Source organism: Eumetopias jubatus, unplaced genomic scaffold, assembly GCF_037043125.1.
Source record: "Eumetopias jubatus isolate StellerSeaLion01/CBP00866 unplaced genomic scaffold, mEumJub1_p1.0 scaffold_17, whole genome shotgun sequence".
Lineage (NCBI taxonomy): Eukaryota > Metazoa > Chordata > Mammalia > Carnivora > Otariidae > Eumetopias > Eumetopias jubatus.
In genome coordinates, this window is record NW_028274823.1 from 16,875,217 (window position 1) to 16,897,714 (window position 22,498).

At 41.3% G+C, this 22,498-nt stretch overlaps 1 protein-coding gene across 6 annotated transcripts in view; it reads left to right on the plus strand.

Annotated features, from left to right (window-relative positions):
- Window positions 1-22,498, plus strand: part of ABLIM1 (actin binding LIM protein 1) — a 127,252-nt gene that overhangs the window by 99,577 nt on the left and 5,177 nt on the right. Inside the window, exons 12-21 of one of the 6 annotated variants that reach the window (XM_088019906.1) lie at window positions 3,407-3,511; window positions 5,229-5,276; window positions 8,030-8,176; window positions 10,360-10,451; window positions 11,671-11,776; window positions 13,097-13,161; window positions 13,791-13,851; window positions 19,680-19,687; window positions 20,501-20,575; window positions 21,500-21,580. In XM_088019906.1, coding sequence (XP_087876032.1) covers window positions 3,407-3,511; window positions 5,229-5,276; window positions 8,030-8,176; window positions 10,360-10,451; window positions 11,671-11,776; window positions 13,097-13,161; window positions 13,791-13,851; window positions 19,680-19,687; window positions 20,501-20,575; window positions 21,500-21,580 — 788 coding nt within the window. The remainder of the gene's footprint in view (window positions 1-3,406; window positions 3,512-5,228; window positions 5,277-8,029; window positions 8,177-10,359; window positions 10,452-11,670; window positions 11,777-13,096; window positions 13,162-13,790; window positions 13,852-19,679; window positions 19,688-20,500; window positions 20,576-21,499; window positions 21,581-22,498) is intronic. The other 5 variants (XM_088019905.1, XM_088019908.1, XM_028121796.2 and 2 more) reach the window with 5 other exon arrangements.

Sequence of the window (22,498 nt, forward strand, 5' to 3'; positions counted from 1 at the left end):
TTTGCCTAAGTAATGCACTAAGTGTAAAAATAAGGTCTTAGGGCCCTCCTCAGTTATTTCCTTCTAGAATGGAATTAAAGTTTTATCACTTCAAGATAGGGTGTTTAAGTTAGAAAAAGGAAAAAAGACTCATCTTGAGAATTTTGCTTTTTCTTTTAAAATGCCAAAAAATGGGAGCACCTGGGTGGCTCAGTTGGTTAAGTGTCCAACTCTTAATTTCAGCTCAGGTCTTGATCTCAGGGTCGTGAGTTCAAGCCCCATGTTGGGCTCCACGCTGGACACGGAGCCTACTTTAAAAAAAAAAAATGCCAAAAATGTTTAATGCCTTTGGTATATCAAGGGCTAAGAATTTGGTAACTAGCAACAGTACTCTGAGACCTTGTTCCCAATGAGCCATTGTGACATGTGGAAATCATATTGTGCAGAATCCCTTAGATGGGTGCATTGTTGAGTCTCTCTTTGCCTAGTGCTTTAAAATGTTTTGTAGGAGGTTTTAATTGATTCTAGCATTAAATCTGTTTATAAGGACTTGAACATAGTAGTGAGGTTTTTTGGTTTTTTTTAAAGCAACTAGAAAAATCAATGGTTGCCGAAATAGGCAGCCAAATAAAGAACTAGGCCCAACAAGAAACAGCATTCAGCCAGAATTCACCCATCAGGAATTCAGACACTCACTCCCCAGCCTTTAAGAATCATCACCCATATCTGAGAAGCGATGGGCTCCTACTGCCACTTGCCAGTAGAGCATCTCCATGATAGATTTTTAATACTTGGGCAAATGCTAATTCTAATAACCTTAAACCTTTGCCTCCCGTCTATGCAGATATTTTTGTGTGTGCATGTCACTGGCTAATCATCATCAAAACAAATTTAATGGAGTTTCATCCAATTGGATATTGTCACCAAATGTGAGAACATTTCCCTGAGATGTCTGTTGTTCTTCTACACGTGCAGAAAGGGTAGAGTTGAAGGGCGGAGGGCAGCGTGGTTCAGAAGCAGGAACATCCAGTGCTCGGGATATGCAGAAAGAGTTTTCAAAAGACAACCTCAAATAAGGCGAGAAAGCTGTCTTTCTAGACCTTCTTTTGAGAATAGCTCACAAGAAGTATTCTGTTTTTCAATTATGGATCACTTAAGTTCTGATGTTTACAGGAGTGAAGCATTCCTCTGAAGTGAAATAGTTAAATTGGGGTTATTGAGGATCTAGTGGGAAAGTGCTAAAAAGGAGATGCCATTGTGACCCTGTTGCTCAATACTAGCATGTCTGCCTTTATTCAAGAGCAAGGTGAAGGTTAATCCTGCAGTGGTCCTTACTAAATTCGGCCATTAATAGCTCAAGAATTCACAAGTGGGCTATTTTCAGTCATTCATTTGCAGACATTTATAAGGCACCTGGTCTTGGCCAGGCACTGTGCTGAGCACAGAAAGATGAATGAGACCTAGTTCTAATTCAGTCTTAGATTTAAAACAGGATTTACTTCTGCATGTAAACCACGTTCTTCCTTCCCCTGCTTGCCTCTACCTGTGTCTTTTCATTTTTTCCAGATGTGAGCTAGTTATTTTTCACTAGAAGAGTGATAATAAATGAAATAACCTTTTTAAAAAAATTAACCTTTTAATAGATCAGCAGCTTGGGGCGAAGCATCATAAATTTTTAGAGGCTAATATCTGATTTAAATAGCAAAGTCTCCATAATAATGTATTGGAAGCTAGACGTGAAACTGACTCTTGAGGAAAAAAAGAAAAGCTTCAGAACACGATAACCAAAAACCTGGAATCTAAATTGAAGTCAATAACAAATTCAAATCTCATTTGGAAGATCTTGCTGCCCATTCAGTATAGATGCGTGCTCTGGTTAACCTAGAAATTAAAACTGTAGTAAGCGTGTTATTTTAAAACTCCAGCAATTGATATCTTTTATACTTTGTGGGCCAGATTTAGAACAGCTTGCCTTACTTGAAGAAATCAGCTCGTGCTCTGTTTTCTGAAGATCTATGATTTATTTCACATTGTTAGCATTAATTGGTAGATAAATTATACTTTATGAAAACTTACAACTTTTGTGCTTCAAAGGTCACTATCAAGATAGCGAAAGGCAACCCACGGAATGAGAGGAAGTGTTTGCAAGTCATCTATCTATCTGATAAGGGACTTGTATCCAGAATATATAAAGAAGTCTTACAACTCAGGAACAAAAGTAATCGCATTATAGTTCATTAACTTTTGATAGTCCCCTACACCTTCTGGTGTATTCTTGGGGCAGATGTTTTCTCAGACATGAGGTAGGAGGATACTTTAGGGCAATAGCTGATCTCTGACAGCCCAACACAGGCCTCAGTTCATCCTGGTTGGAAGGGAGTGACCTAGCTAGCTTCTCTACCCCTTCCCTGTTCTCTTCTCCAAGAACACCGTGCAATCCAGCCACAGTGGCCAGGGCTGTTGTTCCTACACATCATGGTCTTTCATTCCTCAGGACGTGCAAGCCCCCTAGAGTCTAGGCCTGCTCACCCCTCGGCCCACCCACCTACCTGGTATATTTACGCCTTGATGCCCTGCTCAGTCTAACATCTTAGCTCTCTGCAAGAATTGATGGCACCCTCGCCTGAGCAAGCATGTCCATATCATAGTCTGTCTCCTTAGGTAGCTTCTGAGACCCACCCCCCTCACAGGCAGGCATGACATCTCATTCATCTCCCTGTCCTCAGTCATAGCTCAGTGCACAGCCATGGTAGATGTCCAGATTTATTTCACAGATGGAATTGTTGGACTGGGTGGAGCCTCAGTGGAGCCTTGGAAGAGGCAGGTGGAGAGAGGTCCCAAAGTCCCTGGGAGAAAGGGTTCTGACTCTACCGGGTATATTGTGCAGTGAGGAAGCAGAAGCATTTGCTTCAAGTGCAGGCACTTTGCATTGCTAAGGGGAGGAACTGGGTGATCTCACAGGCTCCCAGACATAGCCTTCCATTCAGAGAAATCTACTCCAGCCTCTGCCATCGTGCCCGGAAGTGACTGTATTTGGGCTTGCATATCCCGCCCCTTCACATGCTTGGGATTTAATCATCTGACACCTGACCCTGAATCATTAGCAAGTGACCTTCCATGACTCTTAATGTACTTTCCATCTAATCAGTTTGCTGCCCGCTCACAGCCTTCAACCGCATGCCATTGGAATGACTCCTCCTACCGCTAGCTGCTTTTAACCCAGTTCCACGCAAACTCTAGGCTCTCCTGTGGAAAACTAAACCTTCTATCACCTTGTGAGCCAAGTTGATGAATTGAGTTTGTTTCTTTTGTTTCTCCTTTTGGATGTACCTCCTTCCGGTTTGTTTTGAATTTTTATTATGCTTGCTTTGTTTTCTTTATTGCTGTCCCTTCTCTTATTTTGTTTTCTCCATTCTTCTCATTGGAGGCAATGAGCCGTCCAGCGGCCGGAACTCCCCTCTCCCTTACCGGCCAGACAGTCGTCCTCTCACTCCAACCTATGCCCAGGCCCCTAAACATTTCCATGTTCCAGGTAGGAGCTGACACGGTCTTTGTCTGGGTGTCCTGTCACGGTGTAGAATGTAGCCCTGTTACCTGTCTCGTCTCATTGCTCACGCTCTCTTCATCGGGATGCACACAGTCGACAAACCCTAAATTGCACGATCTGACCCAGAGGGCCTTTCAGAAGTTTGGGATGTGAAATGCCAAGGATTGTATGGAAGGTTTAAGTTTTCTCAAAATTTTTTGAAGGGGGATGGGAAGCAGAGAGTGAAGGAAGGAGGGTTGAGTTGCTTTGTTTTGTTTTTGCTAAGATTTCAGTTTTACCTGTATATGAGTGCCCTTTGAAGTTATCACTCTGTGGTTTGGTGTCATTGACTAATTATCACAATGACAATCTACTTATCTTCTCATCCTCGAGAATGAACCACAGCATCACTCAAGAGTACTTTTATTTTTTTTTCCTGTTTGTCTCCAGCGTGGAGATTCTTTCTATGGACTTTTCAGAGAAGTATAAAATTGGATCAATTGGTTGGTCCTTCTGCAATGTATTACCAACTGACTACCTTCTTAGCCCACAAAGATATCTTGCAATTTAGGCTTGGTGCTGTAAGCTTTGCTGAAGTCATAAGCATTTGCTGTCACGGTACAAATAGTAATTTGCCATCAAGAACTGGAAAACTCAGAACCCATCAGTATTTTAATGTTTAGGTCAACTCAATTTTTAAGGGCAAGATTGGCTATCAGAGGTCACGATATTTTTTTTTCCATCGGAAGTACATTGTTTTGTTTCTTTAAAGCTCCTGAAAGTGGTTTAATAAATTACCTATTATTAGGACACATATTTGGAATCTGTAATAGTTTTTTTCTTTTGCATTCCAAACTTACCTAATAAAACAGAGGAAAGTTCAGTGAGATTCATACCACTAAGATAGAACTGCCTTTTCAAATAAAGCTTCACTGAACCTTGAAAATCAGTGTTGTACATTTGCAACCTTTTTGCGTGAAGAATGCCCCCACCAAGATACGATGCCCAAGACTGGGGGGGGAACAGACCTTTTGAAATTTCCTGAGTATCTGCAGTCAAAGCAAAACTGTAGCATTATCAAATGGGGTCCTGTATAAATAAATGAGTAACATTCAGCATCGCTTTTCCTTTTTTTTTTTTTTTTTTTTTTTAATAAATTTGACCTATACAAGTTAGGATCCTCTCAAACATTCTGTCAGCACATCAGACAAGCCTTGCACATAAAAACTGTTTCTATGTTTTAAAAGACTACTCTTAATTATATTACATTGCTTTCCACTGTTCCACTCATTAGTTGAAAAGAAACTGAGCCCCTGGTATCTACTGCGAGCTCAATTTCTAGACAGTAGCAATTTGGGGACCTTCCCCAAACTGGTTATGTCTTCCTCACCACTAGAGTCCCGTCCCTCCACTGCTTCCATTTCTTCCTGTTTTGATCCCACTTTTAGTGAAGTACGTATTTGCAATAAATGGCTCATGAATTAGTTACATCTCTCTATATCCTAAGATGTATTACAAAGGATTCCATATCACTTGTCTGTAGTAATTCACTCATTCCTGGAACAACTTCTTCCCGTAATTTCAATCTTTGTAATACAAAAGTTAACCTTCCGGGTTGTTTTTGTTCAAGAGTCTTCAGTTTGGTTTGCCTCTCGGTTGATCTGTTTTTCCCATCGCTGAACTGGTTCCCATAATCACACACCTTTGCTTTTCATTTCCACAGATCAAGGGATCAACATTTACCGAAAACCACCCATCTACAAACAGCATGGTAAAACCCACTTTCCTCCGCGTAGCTTTTAAGTAGCAGCGCCCGCCGAACTCTTTGCTGTCCTCTGAAAGGCTTTTCTGCTGCTGCTTTTGAGAATCAAACTGGGGCGCCCAGCGTATTATGCCTTTATGGGTTCCTAAGATGAAATTATTGTGAGATTGGTTTTCCTAGAGAGAGAACGCTTAGCTTGATTAGGAAGCTCCCAGTAATTCACACTTTTTTTTTTAGCATCAAATAATTTAACCAGCCTCTATAATAATTTGGATGAGCTTCTAATTAGTTTAATTAAATTCATGAAGGCCCGCTACCTAGAAAAATTAACTGGACTAAGCCTACATCAATGCGACTGTCCAATTTCTTATAGGCATGCCGATGTCTATGCCTTGCGGTGGAATGGACAGGACACACTCCAAGTCCCAGCCCTGGTCCCAGGCCTTTCCCTCGATGGTTCTGTGATATCATGGACGCAGTTTCTCTGTCCCTCAGTTTTCTCATAGGCAACAACCAGTGAGTTAGGCCAGCTTGTCTCTGAAATCCCTGCAAACTAAAATCCCTAACATGGATTTATAATTGTGTTTTCCTTTTCTGGAAATACAGCATTTTTAAACCCAGGAAATCACATTACCATAGGTAAATCACATTTCCCTCCACCATTTTTAGGTCTTTATAAATTAGGTACTGTAAATCTCTGTGAATGGATAGAAAGCCAATACTTGTCTTCAGGTGATTTCAGAAAATCATACACAAAATGTGCCTGGAAATTTGAAGGCTGCCTTTAAAAAATCTAGTTGATGTTAATGAGTCCCTAAGGGTTAGGATGACATCAAAAGCAAAGAAAGTTGAAAATGCGCAAGGAAAAAAATTTAGGCCAATATTCTAGGGGAAAAAAAGACAATGTACATATTGTAATGGTTCTAGAACTATGATTTCTTTTCTTTTTTTTTCTTTTTTAAGATTTTACACCATGTGCTTGCTTTTTTTAAGTTTGTTAACATTGTTTTTGTTTGTTTTTTTATGGTTTAATGTCTTCTCACCCACTCATTAACATGTGAATGTTTACTGACTTCACCAATTCTAATGCGTAAGTACTGCTTGAAGTCATGCTTTTTTTTTTCTAAATTTAGGAATGAGACTCCAAGAGTTTGGTTTATCAATGTAGGAACTGTTTTTATTACTAAAATCTCTAAGGCCCTGCCTCTCTAAGCAAAAGTAATCAGATAATTAAGATTTAAAGAGAGTAGATTGTGTTAGCTTATTTATTTGAAAGAGACTGGCTTTTTTTCCTGAAATGCTCTCTGACTTCACTCTTTGTCATCATTAAGAGTAGCTCAGTCAGAGTGTCTTCCCAAAGGTCATTGTGCAAAAGAGCAGTTCCATGGGATAGAATAAGACGGTATGCCAAAAAAACGGGTGTCTGGGCCCCGAAGCATTTGGAAAATGCTTAGATTTAAATAAAGTCACACTTTTTTTTTTTTTGTAATGCAGAACGTCTCCGTCTTTTATATGCTAATCCATGTTGTCCTTCTTTAAGAAGAGGATGTCCTTGGGAGTGTTTTCCAGGCTGAATGTTTAATTTTTTTCTCATGAGGTTAAAGAGTCAGAGAAACACTACTCCATGCTTGGCCAAGACTTTACCCCTTATGAGTCTATAGGATGACCTTGGTCAAGTCGCTTCAGGAAACAGAACTACAAGAATGGGGAATTCGAGCTGAGGATTCAAAAAAATTATTTCCAGATTTTTAAATATGTGAGCCCAGGGAGCGGGGAGAGTTTTATTTAAAGCGTTCTAACTCTATTTTGAAATGTTTAGTAACATCCCAGGCCAGTCTGCGAAATTAGCCAGAAATCAGGGTCTGACCATTAAACCTGGTTTGTTTTATTCCAGCTCTGTGATTAGATTTGGAACTCTAAGCCAGGGACTCCTCTAAGCAGATCCATCAAGAACCCTGTGAACTAAGGTCCTTGCTAGTCTGGCTTTTGTTGTTTTAAAGTTGGATGACTCACTTGTATGTGCAGACCCTTGAGGAAAATAAGGAGTGTTTTGCATATATAAGGCGCCATGTTGAATTCCTACAAGCTGAGCGTGGATTTTCCCATTGCCATATCTCCTAGGACTCAAGACACATATATAATATGTAAGGATTAGAATGAACTAGACAGATGATGGCTAAAATGAACAAACACAAATACACAAAAAGACAAAGCCAGCCCTCTTCTGACTAACAACTACAGTCAAATGACAATGTCATGTTTTTAACTTAGTTCTTTAATTTCAAATTGCTGATTCAAATTTCTAATTACTCTTGAAGAGTATTATCTGATGGAACTTTCTGTGATGATGGAAATGGTCTACTTTGGTGCTTCCAGTATGGTAGCCATGAATCACAGGTGGCTATTCAGCACTTAAAATGTAGCTAGTGCAACCAAAGGACGGAAGTTTAATTTTACTCATTTGTTGGTTTCATTTAATTTAATTAATTGAAATTTAAGTAGCCATGTGTCACGAGAGCTAGTATTGGACAGCCCAGGTCCGGAACAAGGCATTTCAGATGTCGAATGAAGTTTTGCTTCCTGCAGAACATAAAGAAAATGAGTTGTCACTAGGCACCACTGAGTGGCTGGGCAGTTGATACTGGTCATAAACAGCTTTCTGGAGTTGAAATTTTTGCCAAAAAACAAGAAAACTGTGTAAGTGGGTTGTACCACCATGGCCTTACAGACGGATAGCTAAGCTCCCCCTGATTCCCATCTAGATGCAGCTGCCTTGGCAGCCCAGAGCAAGTCTTCAGAAGATATCATCAAGTTTTCCAAGTTCCCAGCAGCCCAGGCTCCAGACCCCAGCGAGATATCAAAGATTGAGACGGACCACTGGCCTGGTCCCCCCTCACTTGCCGCCGTAGGTATGCAACTGCTACAGCTAAGCCCCATGGACAAATTGGTAGGAGATTGCAAAATGAAATGCTTTCCAAATATGCAAGAAAATGTGTCCTATTGTAAAGACTTTTAAGAAAATATGACAAGAGGCAGAGAAAAGCACTGAGGTAGTAGTCATATATGTGCAAAATGCTTCAAAATTACAAAAACCCAATCATCAGAGCCTTGCTTTAACCAACCCACTAAGAGGCAGACAGAACTGGTCTAAAACGGATGGTTGGCATGGACTCTCAAGAGTTATTACTGCAGAATCAGTAACTCTTGAAGCCGTTGAACCAAAGCCTCCTGCCAAGAACATTGTTCTAATTAGAGTCTGGTGGGCGGATTTACTGAGTGTCCACAGAGGCGTGACTTCTTTCAGTTAAACTTGTTTTAGACTACTTCTGGGTTGTAATTACAATTCTCTTAACAAAGAAGCCCTTACACCTTTCTTGCGAGATCACGTTCTCCATCACTAAGAAGGGCTGACACAGAGTCACAGATGCTCTGAAATACTACTTGTGTGAAGCTATTTGATTTTCCACCTATCATTTCCATGACGTCTGTGCTAAAATGTCACATTTGAGCTCTTTCATTCTTTGCTTTGAACCACAGATCTATGCTTTAGGACCATGCCTGTGTTTTTACTGTTTTGTCAGTTGTGAAATCATTTGGCCTAAAAAGTCATATTAGCAAACTCAGAAGCTAATACTGAAAATTGAGTGAGTCAGCTTTACAAAGATATAACTATCTCATCACATTTCTGTTGACAACCTTTTAAAAAAAGGCCTTCAATTTTCCAAATTTCCACATTTTCTTCATCATGCTTTTTCTCATCAAGTTATTTTCTGGAATAACTTTCACAAACAATGTAAGTGGATTTTAAAGCAATCTATGTTTATCCAAATACTTGAAGGAAAATCTACTTCCCTGGGTTTATGATTCGCAAGTACTCTATCTATTGTGTTGCCTTAAGATTTATCTGATTCTTGTAAACTTGTGTCTTTTAGTTTTTATTAGTGGAGATTGAAGAGAGAGCATTCACAGTGACATTTATGATTTTAGGAACCAAGAATCAATCATCAGCTTTTCTCGGCCATACTATGCCCCACAGGCAGTTCCTGGAGCCTTTGGGGTTCCTAGTTCAGTCTTGCTGCTTCAAGGGGGCATAAACAGCTAAATTTAGGGGAAATGTAGAATTAATATTTTGTTGTTAAAATCATCATCGCTAAATGGTTTAAAGCTTTTTGGGTTCCAAAATGAAGAAAAATTCTGGCCCATTAATCAAAATGATAAAAACTGAGGCCATTAGTTCATGTTTATTTTGATTAGATTAGCAAGCTTTCCTGTTTCCTCCCACAGCCAGATTAATCCAAGCAATTTAGGAAAACAATAATTATCTTAATTTTACAACCATTCAGACAGATTCCTCCCTTTCACTCCCTGACTCCCCTTTTCCCAGAAGCTTAAAAACTATAAACGATCTGCTAGATTGGACTAAACTCACTTTTTAAGGGTCTTAACACTATTCATTGACCCATCAGTATAAAACTCTTTTGTGACCATTTTTTCAAAGGACTGAGGGAAAGAAACATTAGAGACTTGTCTCTTAAAATAAAAATAAAAGCATGCTTCTTAACCAATTTATTAAGGGCAGAAGATAGGGTGACCGTTATGAGGACAAGTCTAAATATTCAGAAAAAGAAAACTAGAAGATTGCAAAACTTGTCACAAGAGAGTGACTGTCTTACCTGTTCAATGGTCATGTACATGAATTTGGGTTCCTCCCTGTTTGAAAGCTGACCTCAGTCAGGGACATCCAAAGAATAACTCTAGACGCCCCTCCCCGATACGACAGAGGGCTCTGGCCAGTGGCCTGTGGGATGACTTAGACCCAATCATAACAGCTCATGGAGTCCTAATTGAGCAGATCAGTTGTTAGGAGGCCAAAATTCATGACTTACTGGATCCCACATTGAATTGGCCTGAAACCCAAAACCCACCAGTAGGGCTGAATTGGTGGTAGACTCTTTTTGCCTCACGGTGTTCACGAATGTTGAAGACCACTGCTGATTTTGCCAGCTGGCCAAGTTGAGCACAGGTGGACTAGTCCCATAAGATCCCCTTGCCATGGGGCTAACGTGAGAAGTTGTCTTTGCTGTGGAATTAGGAGCCGACATGAGACGCAGATCTAGTGGCAGAGAGGAAGATGAGGAGGAGCTTCTGAGGCGCCGGCAGCTGCAAGAAGAGCAATTAATGAAGGTTTGTCCTTAAACTACTTTGCTGCAGTCTTCAGTTCAGTTCCCTAGATCTGGATTTTTTGGATGGATAACATGGGCAAACCACCAAGTGAATGAGAGGCCGTCCCAGCCCTCGAAGGGCTAGAAATCCAGTAGGCGAGAGAAGACAGGCCTCTAGTGACCCGAAAGCAGGGTACTGAGTACTTAGTGGGTTCCAGAAGAGATGGCCTGGAAGCTGGAGGTCAGAGGGACATGGAATGTTCGAGCTTCTGCAAGGAGAGCCAGACCGCGTGGGGTATGTGTGTGCAGCGCATGTGTCAAAAGGACCAGGTGGAGCCAAGCTGTTCACCCACATGGTGCGACACCTGCCTTCCCTCGTGCAGGGTCTGCTGAAGGAATTCCCTTGGGATTATTTCTCCAAGGCTTTCCTGAGGACTTGTAGGACCTTGTGTGTCTATCTGAGCTAGGATGGAGGGGATAAAATGGACTGCCACCAAGACGTCCTCATTATACCCACCCCACCCCCGTCACAGCATCCCAGAAGACCGAAAGAAGGATAGTCCATTATAGCCTGGGGTAGAGGGAGCCAGGACATTACATACTCTCCCACCAATAAGGGACTGATGAATCCCTTCACATGACATTTTCCAAAGCTACTTAATCATATGGGAAATGCACATGATACTAGTTATATGGAGGGAGAGGATACAAAGTTGCATTTATAGCATGATCCCAGTTTTGTGTGATATGTGCAGACAAAAATGCTGGACGGATATAAATCAAAATGTAAATGGTGGTTATCTCTGAGGGGTGGATTACAGGTTAGACTTCTTTCCTTCTAGATTTTCTAAAATCTGTGCAATGAGCATGTGTTACCCTTGTTTTCTTGTTTTTAAACAAATCAGTCTAATTTCTTTTTAAAGGATACTATCCCCAAACTCCCCTTTGCACATCACAAGTCTCCACACAGTCACACATGCCTCCTGTGGTCACCTGCTGGCATGTTGGGGAGGGCAAAGGAGGGAGAACATTTTTCTGACATGGAGCTTAGCCCATGCTTGGCTGAGAGGGGTTCAAGGTCCAAAACCTGGCCTGTCCCTTGAGGAACCACCAGCCTCTGGCACCAAATGCATCCAAGCCACTCCACGGTCAGGAACTTTTTGCAGGACCTTCTAAAACAGAGACTGCCATTCTGATGATAATTGTGAGCTTCACTCTCATCTTTCTTTTCTTTGTGATAGCTCAACTCAGGCCTGGGGCAGTTGATACTGAAGGAGGAGATGGAGAAGGAGAGCCGGGAGAGGTCGTCCCTGACAGCCAGTCGCTATGATTCTCCCATCAACTCAGGTGAGCAGCAGACCCACCACATTTTCCCAGCCGAGAGCCAGCCACCGGCCTGCAGGGAGCCCATCTGGACTGTTCCAGGAGAGGCGGGGCCATTTCTGGTGGAATCTACAGAGTGTTCTACATGAGCAGAAGTATGAGAAACACACTGCCTGCCAACTTAGCTAGGATGCCGTAGTTCTTCCTTAAATGTATATTTTCTTCATGTTGGAGATGGGGGGGCCTTGGAGGATTTTAGTGTTTACTACATGCAAGCACTTTTGCTAGACATTGTTCCATTTATTTTCACAACATGCCAATGAAGTAGGTGATATTATTCCCATTTTGCAGATCAGGAGACAGGTATAGGAAGTGTAAGTAACTTACCCAATGTCACATTATTAATAACTAGCAAAACTAGGATTCAGGAGTCGAAACATTATAACCACAGAGCCCACATGCTGAACTGGAATGCCTTGCGACCTCTCCTTGATGCCTCACTGGCGTTGATCTTGGATTGGTGGTTTACTAATCTTTAGAGTTCCTTCTCATCCTGTAGTTCTGTTTTATAAGAATATATAGTACAGTATCTACATGAGTCAAGAAACAAAGACTTACAAAGATGAAATACCATGCCAAGATGTTAAGCTGTGGAGCCAGAATCCAAGCCCAGGTCCGCTTCCCCCAAAGCTCCACAGTTTATGTGATGTCATGCTGTTGATTAATGGGATATCCTATCCCATGCCTCTCAGGAACTCTACTGTGGTGAGCCAGGAGAGCATGACAACATACATGGTTGGCTTTCAGGTCAGTTATTGCCACTATACCAATTGGAGCATGAGCTTATGCATCCACATGGCCCTGGGTTCCAATCATTGCTTAGCTATTCATAAGGTGAGTGACCTTGGACAAGATACTTAACTTCTGTTAGCCCCTATTTCTTCTCCTGTAAAATGGAAATAATATAATAGTGCTGTTAGGGTTGTATTGAGGATTTGGAGGTAAAGAAGTGCCAAGCACCTCTCCCTTCTCCACTCACTCACTGCATCACCCAAATATGGTGGTGGCCTTTCATGAACATTTGAGCCCAATATTTTTTGGGTTTATTTTTCTATCTTTCTATGTATCTTCTATTCAGTAAGGTAGAAGATGCACTGCCAGTTTCATTAGAGAACTGGGCTTCTGGGGGCACCTGGCTGGCTCAGTTGGCAGAGCATGCGACTCTTGATCTTGGGGTCATGAGTTTGAGCTCCACGTTGGGGGTAGAGTTTACTTTAAAAAAAAAAAAAAGAAGCTATTAAGAATTGGACTTCTGATTTCCTTTTTTTACCTTTTCTCATTCAGCTTCACATGTTCTATCATCTAAAACCTCATCTCTCCCAGGCTATGGAAAAAATGGGCTTCATCGGGTAAGATTTCTCAGTTAATTGTTCCTGAGTTGATTCCCTCTTCAGTCCTGGTTGAAATGCTGATATACTATCTGAATATGTCTGATAATATGATCTCAGTATTAGAATATAATGAAAATTGTAATTCCCCTGATCTGGTGAGTCACTTTGAGTTACAGGCAAAATAAAATATTTCTATTGAGAGAAAGAGAAATTGACTTTAGATGAAAGAATAGCCTGTGTCAGCTTGTGGGAAGACTACATTAGTTAACTGTGCGGCAAATATTTCCACACTCAAGCTACAAGTAATGACTTGAGCCCTCATCTCTGCTGTAAAAAGATCGAGAACATTTATGGCTATCACCCTCCCCAGAAACCGTAGAACAAATGCAATTGCATGGCTAGCTGCATGGAAAAATGTATTTTTATTTATTGGCAAAAGATAACTTGCTTACCCAGCACCTGCTGGCATTGGGTGCACTGCAAAAGACAAAGAGGTTTCACAATAGTAGAAGACAAATAAGGAAGGTCCAGGAATTCAGCTTGGGAAGAATTCTGAGGATTTTGTAAATCCTTTCTTCCTTTTCACATGACTCCAAAACCATCACTCTGGAGTAGATTGTCTAATGATGTGTTCTTTCTCGTTTCAGCCTGTTTCCACAGACTTCGCTCAGTATAACAGCTACGGGGACGTCAGTGGGGGAGTGCGAGGTAAGGCCCGTGGGCCTGGGCTGCGGACTGACTGGGTGAGATTGAGATGAGACTGCACGGTCACATCTACATTGACTGGGTTCATGCTGTCTGACATCTGAAAGCCAGATCACGGCTAGCCTCTGTGAGCTAGTGGAGCATGCATTAAAATCTCAAAGCAGGAGATAGTCCAAGATGGTGGAGGAGTAGGAGACCTTAGTTTTGTCAGGTCCCAGGAATTCAGCTAGATAGCTATCAAATCAGTCTGAACACCTGCGAACTCAACCTGAGAGCTAAGAAAATAAGATCTGCAACTCTACAGATAGAAAAGTGACCACTTTCTGCAAGAATGACAAGACAGAAAAACTCACCTCAGAGAAGAGAACAAGAGGCAATACTGACTGCCAGTGACCTAATCAGTATGGATATAAGTAAGATGTCAGAACTGGAGTTCAGAATAATGATTATAAAGATACTAGCTGGGTTTGGAAAAAGTATAGAAGACACTAGAGAATCCCTTTTGGAGAAATAACAGAACTAAAATCTAATCAAGTTGAAATAAAAAAGGCTATCAATGATATGCAATAAAAAATGGAGGTTCTAACAGCTAGGATAAATGAAGCAGAAGAGAGAATTAGTAATATAGAAGACCAAGTGAAGGAGAATTAAGAATCTGAGAAAAAGAGATAACTACTGGATCATGAGGGGAGAATTGGAGAGATAAGTGATACCATAAAGCAAAACAATATTAGAATAATTGGCATCTTAGAAGAGGAAGGAGAGAGGGGGGCAGAATATATATTGGAGCAAATTATAGCAGAGAACTGCCCTAATCTGGGGAAGGAAGCAGGAATTCAAGTCCAGGAAGCACAGAGAACCCCTTCAAAAATCAATAAAAATAGGTCAACACCATGACATATAACAGTGAAACTTGGAAATCTCAGAAACAAAGAAAATCCTGAAAGCTGCTCAGGACAGTAGGTCCATAACCTACAAGGGTAGAAACATTAGACTAGCAGAAGACCTATCCACAGAGACCTGGCAGACCAGAAAGGACTGGCATGATATATTCAGGGTGCTAAATGAGAAAAATATGCAGCCGAGAATACTTTATCCAGCAAGGCTGTCATTCAAAATAGAAGGAGAGAGAAAAAAAAGCTTCCAGGACGAACAGAAACTAAAAGAATCTGTGATCACTAAACCAGCCCTGCAAGAAATATTAAAGAGGATGCTTTAAGTGAAGAGAGAGCCCAAAAGTAACATAGACCAGAAACAAACAAGACAATATACAGAAACAGTGACTTTACAAGGAATACAATGGCACTAAATTCATATCTTTTAATAGTTACACTGAATATAAAAGGGCTAAATGCCCCAATCAAAAGACACAGTGTATCAGACTAGAAAAAAAGCAAGACCCTTCAATATGCTGTCTGCAAAAGACTCATTTTAAACCCAAAGACACCTCCAGATTGAAAGTGAGGGGGTGGAAAACCATTTATCATGCTAATGGACATCAAAAGAAAGCTGGGGTAGTAATCCTTATATCAAACAAATTAGATTTTAAACCAAAAACTATAATAAAAGATGAGGAAGGACAGTATATCATAATTAAAGAGTCTATCCAAAAGGAAGATCTAACAGTTGTAAATATGTATGCCCCTAAAATGGGAGCAGCCAATTATATAAACCAACTAATAACACAATTAAACACATTGATAATAATACAATAATAATAGGGGATTTTAACACCCCACTCACTGCAATGGACAGATCATCTAAGCAGAAGATCAACAAGGAAACAAGGGCTTTGAATGACACACTGGACCAGATGGATTTCACAGATATATTCAGAGCATTCCATCCTAAAGCAACAGAATACACATTGTTTTCGAGTGCACATGGAACATTCTCCAGAATAGATCACATACTGGGTCACAAGTCAGGTCTTAACTAGTACCAAAAGACTGGGATCATTCCCTGCATATTTTCAGACCACAATGCTTTGAAACTTGAACTCAATCACAAGATGAAATTTGGAAAGAACTCAAATACATGGAGGTTAAAGGGCATCCTACTAAAGAATGAATGGGTCAACCAGGAAATTAAAGAATAAAAAAAATTCATGGAATCAAATGAAAATGAAAACACACTGTTCAAAACCTTTGGGATGCAGCAAAGGCAGTCCTCAGAGGGAAGTATATAGGAATACAAGCCTTTCTCAAGGGTTCAAATATACAGCCTAAACTTCCACCTAAAGGAGCTGGAGAAAGAACAGCAAATAAAACCTAAATCCAGCAGGAGAAGAGAATTACTAAAGATTAGAGCAGAAATCAATGAAATAGAAACCAAAGAACAGTAGAACAGATCAACGAAACTAGGAGCTGGTTCTTTGAAAGAATTAATGAGATTGATAAACCCCTGGCCAGACTTATCAAAAAGAAAAGAGAAAGGACCCCAAAAAATAAAATCATGAAGAGGAGAGATCACAACCAACACTGAAGAAATACAAACAATTATGAGAACATATTAGCAACTATATGCCAACAAATTAGGGCAATCTGGAAGAAATGGATGCATTCTTAGAGATGTATAAACTACCAAAACTGAACCAGGAAGAAATAGAAGACCTGAACAGACCTGTAACCAGCAAGGAAATTGAAGCAGTAATCAAAAATCTCCCAACAAACAAGAGTCCAGGACCAGATGGCTTCCCAGGAGAATTCTACCAAACATTTAAAGAAGAATTAATACCTATTCTTCTGAAGCTGTTTGGAAAAAATAGAAAGGGAAGGAAAACTTCCAGACTCTTTCTGTGAGGCCAGGATCACCTTGATCCCCAAACCAGACAAAGACCCTAATGAACATGGATGCAAAAATTATCACCAAGATACTAGCCAATAGGATCCAACTAGCCAATAGGATTATTCACCATGACCCAGTGGGATTTATTCCTGGGGTGCAAGGGTGGTTCAACATCCACAAATCAATCAGTGTGATACAGTACATTAATAAAAGAAAGGACAAGAACCATATGATCCTCTCAATAGATGCAGAAAAAGCATTTGACAACATATAGCATCCCCTTTCTTGATTAAAACTCTTCACAGTGTAAGGATAGAGGAAATATATCTCCATATCATAAAAGCCATCAGTGAAAAACCCACAGCGTGTATCATTCTCAATGGGGAAAAACTGAGAGCTTTTCCCCTAAGGTCAGGAACATGACAGGGATGTCCACTCTCACCACTGTTGTTCAACATAGTACTAGAAGTCCTAGCCTCAGCAATCAGACAACAACAACAAAAATAAATAAAAGGCATCCACATCGGCAGAGAAGAAGTCAAACTCTCACTCTTTGCAGATGACATAATATTGTATGTGGAAAACCCAAAGACTCCACCCCAAAATTGCTAGAACTCATACAGGAATTCAGCAAAGTCTCAGGATATAAAATTAATGCACAGAAATCAGTTGCATTTCTGTACACTTAACAATGAGACAGAAGAAAGAGAAATTAAGGGAGTCGATCCCATTTAGAATTGCACCAGAACCATAAGATACCTAGGAATAAACCTAACCAAAGAGGCAAAGGATCCATACTCAGAAAACTGTAGAACACTCATGAAAGATATTGAGGAAGACACAAACGGAAAAACATTCCATACTCATGGATTGGATGAACAAATATTGTTAAGATGTCTGTGCTACCTAGAGCAATCTATACATTCAATGCAATCCCTATCAAATACCATCAACTTTTTTCACAGAGCTGGAACAAATAATCCTAAAATTTGTATGGAACCAGAAAAGACCCTGAATAGCCAAAGGAATGTTGAAAAAGAAAATCAAAGCTGGTGGCATCATAATTCCAGACTTCAAGCTCTATTACAAAACTGTAATCATCAAGACAGTATGTACTGGCACAAAAACAGACACATAGATGAATGGAACAGAACAGACAACCCAGAAATGGATCCTCAACTCTAAGAACTATGGTCAACTAATCTTCGACACAGCAGGAAAGAATCCAGTGGAAAAAGACAGTCTCTTCAACAAATGGTGTTGGGAAAATTGGACAGCCACATGCAGAAGAATGAAACTGGACCATTTTCTTAACACCATACACAAAAATAGACTCAAAATGGATGAAAGACCTATACGTGAGACAGGAATCCATCAAAATCCTAGAGGAGAACACAACAACCTCTGTGACCTCAGCCACAGCACCTTCCTGCTAGACACGTCTCATGTGGCAAGGGAAACAAAGGCAAAAACGAACTATTGGGACTTTTATCAAGATAAAAAGCTTTTGCACAGCAAAGGAAAAAGTCAACAAAACCAGAAGGCAACAGTCAGAATGGGAGAAGATATTTGCAAATGACATATCAGATAAAGGCTAGTATCCAAAATCTATAAAGAACTCATCAAACTCAACACCCAGAGAACAAATAATCCAATCAAGAAATGAGGAGAAGACAGAACAGACATTTCTTCAAAGAAGACATACAAATGGCCAACAGACACATGAAAAAATATTCAACATCGCTCGGCATCAGGGAAATACAAATCAAAACCTCAATGAGATACCACCTCACACCCGTCAGAATGGCTAAAATGAACAAGTCAGGAAACGACAGATGATGGCGGGGATGCGGAGAAAGGGGAACCCTCCTACAGTGTTGGTGGGAATGCAAGCTGGTGCAGCCCCTCTGGAAAACAGTATGGAGGTTCCTCAAACAGTTGAAAATAGAGCTACCATACGATCCAGCAATTGCACTACTGGGTATTTACCCCAAAGATACAAATGTAGTGATCCGAAAGGGCACCTGCACCCCAACATTTATAGTAGCAGTGTCCACAATAGCCAAACTCTGGAAAGAGCCCAGATGTCCATTGACAGATGAATGGATAAAGAAAATGTGTAATATGTACAATGAAATAGTACTCAGCCATCCCATCAAAAAAAAAATGAAATCTTGCCATTTGCAATGATATGGATGGAATTAGAGGGTATTATGCTGAGCGAAATAAGTCAGTCAGAGAAAGACAATTTTCATATGATCTCACTGATATGTGGAATTTAAGAAACAAAACAGAGGATCATAAGGGAAGGGAGGAAAAAATAAAGATGAAATCAGAGAGGGAGACAAACCCAAGAGAGTCTTAATCATAGGAAACAAACTGAGGGTTGTTGGAGGGGAGGGCAGTGGGGGGATGGGGTAAATGGGTGATGGACATTAAGGAGGGCACGGGATGTAATGAGCACTGGGTGTTATGTAAGACTAATGAATCACTGACTTCTACTTCTGAAACTAATAATATATGTTAATTAATTGAATTTAAATAAATTAGTAAATTGTAAAAAATCACAAAGCATCTCTACTGAAATGAGACCATGAGAAGCAGGGTGTGTAAGAATGAATTCATTGCTCCTGCCACGTGCTGAGCACTCAATGAGAGAGATACCTGGTGTTACAGTGTGCTCTAAGCAAGACGTAGCCAGGCTGTCAAAAATGCACATGACTGAGTGAGAAACAGGGACAGATTGGGGTGAGGGGAGAGAAGCTTCCAACAATGCATGCTGGAATCAGAGAAGGCAGAAATACCTTCAGAGTGTCGGGGAGAGCTTCCGTGAGGAAAGGGTATTTTAACTGATCATGGCAACTGGAACAGGCCTTTCCTGGCTTCAGGGGGGCAGGGAGGTAGTGTGTACAGAAACCCCCGCAGAGAGGAGCGCAGTGCATTGGAGAATGTCTGGGGAATTGTAATAGGATATGGTATATTAATATTTCCATGTTTTTCTGTGAACTTTCCCTTCTGATATTTTCTTTTTCTTTCCTTTCTAGACTACCAGGTATGGAACACTGTCTCTCTCAAGTTGGCCACACCAGTAAAACAACCATTATCCAATGCACACACGGGTTGCTGCTCCACGGAAGGGTTTCTGTTGAGAAGATCCTTATTTGGTTTGATCTATCTGGTTCATTAGTCCATAGATGTGAGGAGCCATGAGGATCAGGCATGCCTGGTGTCAACATCAAGCTGGCTCTGTAGGCCTTGGGGATGTGGCGTGAACCAGGCTAAGTGTCAGGGTGGCTCTTGCTCTGGCCTCAGAGAGTCCGCTCTGGGGTGGAAGTATACCAACATCAAGGGCCTGCTCAAATACAGTTTTGCCTTTTATTCATAACCGCTCAGTACTTTTGGTCCTCCCCTCTTTCCTGTGGTCCCACTGTCTTGGCCAATAGGAAAGAGCTACTCTAGTACCATTCCCTTTTTCCTGGACCCTAAACCTTATAAAATTATGGTGGAGAATGAGAAAAGGGGAAAAAATGCAAAGAAAACGAAGAGTGAAATAACACAATCACTGACATGGCACTTTTTTGATAGATCATATACTTTCATGCATGGATCCTAAATTAGGAATTAGTCAATAGTTAGTAAGCCAGGATCTGTCCCCAACTTGATGATGAAAGAACAGTATTCCCAGTATTCCTGCTTTTATGCAGCAAGGATCTCATTTTGAAAAATGTATGGTGATTAAAATGACACATCTACAAAACAGTGAGGATTTGAGACCCAAACAGGGAGTTTTGGGAGGCCACGGAGTTGCCCCCACAGCTCCCGATGCTGTCGGGTGTTCCTCCTTAAACCAACTTTTCTGTTGCAGACTCTCCCAGATGGCCACATGTCTGGGACGAGAATGGATCGAGGGGTGTCCATGCCCAACATGTTGGAACCAAAGGCAAGTGTAGCCATTCTCTCTGCTCTCACATGGGGACAGCAAACCGGGCATAATCCTGAAAAGATTTGGTTTTCTCTCTTTCCACCATTCTCAGTGTTGAGGCCTACTTGCTTCCAGGCTGATACATTAGACAAGCCATGTCACAAAGTACCTGGACATTCACTGGTTTTGTCACGCTGAGTCAACAGGTTTAAGTCCTCACAGGGTGTGGTACTGTGTGTTCATAGTGAAGCACCAGCACACCTCTCCTATGAGCTTAGTACTCACTTGTCCCCTGCCCTGAGCACCACGAGGCATGCCCAGTGCTAAGTGGGGCAGCTGCCAACCACTCGAGATAAGAGTGACCAAGATATCCCATTTGGCTAGGACTTTCCCAGTGTTAGCACTGCAAGTCTAGCATTCCAGAACCTCCACAGTCCTGGGCAAACTGGGATGGTTAGTTACCCAAGCTCCAGACCATCCTGAAACTCCAGAGGTGTCCAAGGCTGTACTCCCCAGTGACGATAACTGGGGTTTATTTCAATGTCCTCCACCAGAACTCCTGCTTCTGGGTCAGCCTGGTTCCATGAAATCGTGAGCCAGTCGTGGAACCAGATTGTTGAACCCTGCAGAGGTACCCTGGCCATATAAACCGTGTTCCTATCATTTCTAATTTTTACCTCTACCCCCAAGACATAATAAGTTTGTATTCTTTCACTCAACAAAGCCCTCCAAAGACACAGGGCTACGTGAGACATGATGAGTTGAGAAAACATAAGAACTGGTCCCTGTCCATGGGATATATGAGGAACACCCATCACTCAGATACCATAATTATAATGTCTTAGAAGCTCTGTCTTGGGAGTACTAGATTTTAGGTAGATTCTGCTTGTTAATAAAATGGACAGCAGTGTTCTAGAAGAGGTGTTTCTCTTTGCTTCTCAGATATTTCCATATGAAATGCTGATGGTGACCAACAGAGGGCGCAACAAAATCCTAAGAGATGTGGACAGAACCAGGCTGGAGGTAAACTAACCAGTCCCAACCGCAGATACCTGTGCATTTCCCCCAACTTTCCCCTAAGAAATGTTTCCATGAAGGCAAAAAAAAAAAAAAAAAAAGAAAAGAATCAACCTCTCATGGTAGGTAGAACGAAGATAACTCGGGATTGAAAACCCAAATAATATACACTTACGAGATCAGCCTAAATGTGTGATGAAACCCAGAAGATGAGCCAGGAGACACAGTATGATTTAGTCATCTTCTGCAGAAGCCTGATGTTGCCGTAATCATGGCTGGCGTTGTAGAATGTAATCCCATCCCCCTTCAGATAGCCCAGCGCCTGGGTTGAGCTCATTGAGAGAGGGAAGGAAGTGCTCAGTAACGAGGTTTGCCCTGGACAAGTTTCCCTCTTGGCTGTTTCCGCATTGCTTGCTGAAGGGTTATCTGGGTGTACATGCCCAAGACCTCCTTAGACACGCAAGGCTGATCATACTTTTCCACTTGAGTGATTTTAATTAAGAAAAACTCTGGCTGCCAGTCTGATAAAGAATCGTTACTTTTCCCTGACAAAAGGCAGTACCTTTGTATGTGAAGTCAGTCTGGCACAGAGAATAAAGGCTCTGCTATCCTAAGGGAACTTTTTAGGAGGGACGACAGATGGAATCCATTCTCCTGGTAGACCAGGTGTCCAGCAGAACTCCTCCTGCTGCTGAGCCAGGAGGAAGCCCCAGGGCTCCCCACATGCCACTCTGGAAGTCTCTGTCTGGCTTTCTTAGTGCTCTGGTCCATTTTCCCTGCATCTTCTCAACATCCCAAGGACCTGAAGTGGAGTTGCCTCCAGCATAACGACTCACCTGCCTATGTCCTATCACCATAGAGCATATGACAATGATCTTTAATACTCTGCCAGCTCTTTTGTCTGCTGGGGAGGGTACCTCACCT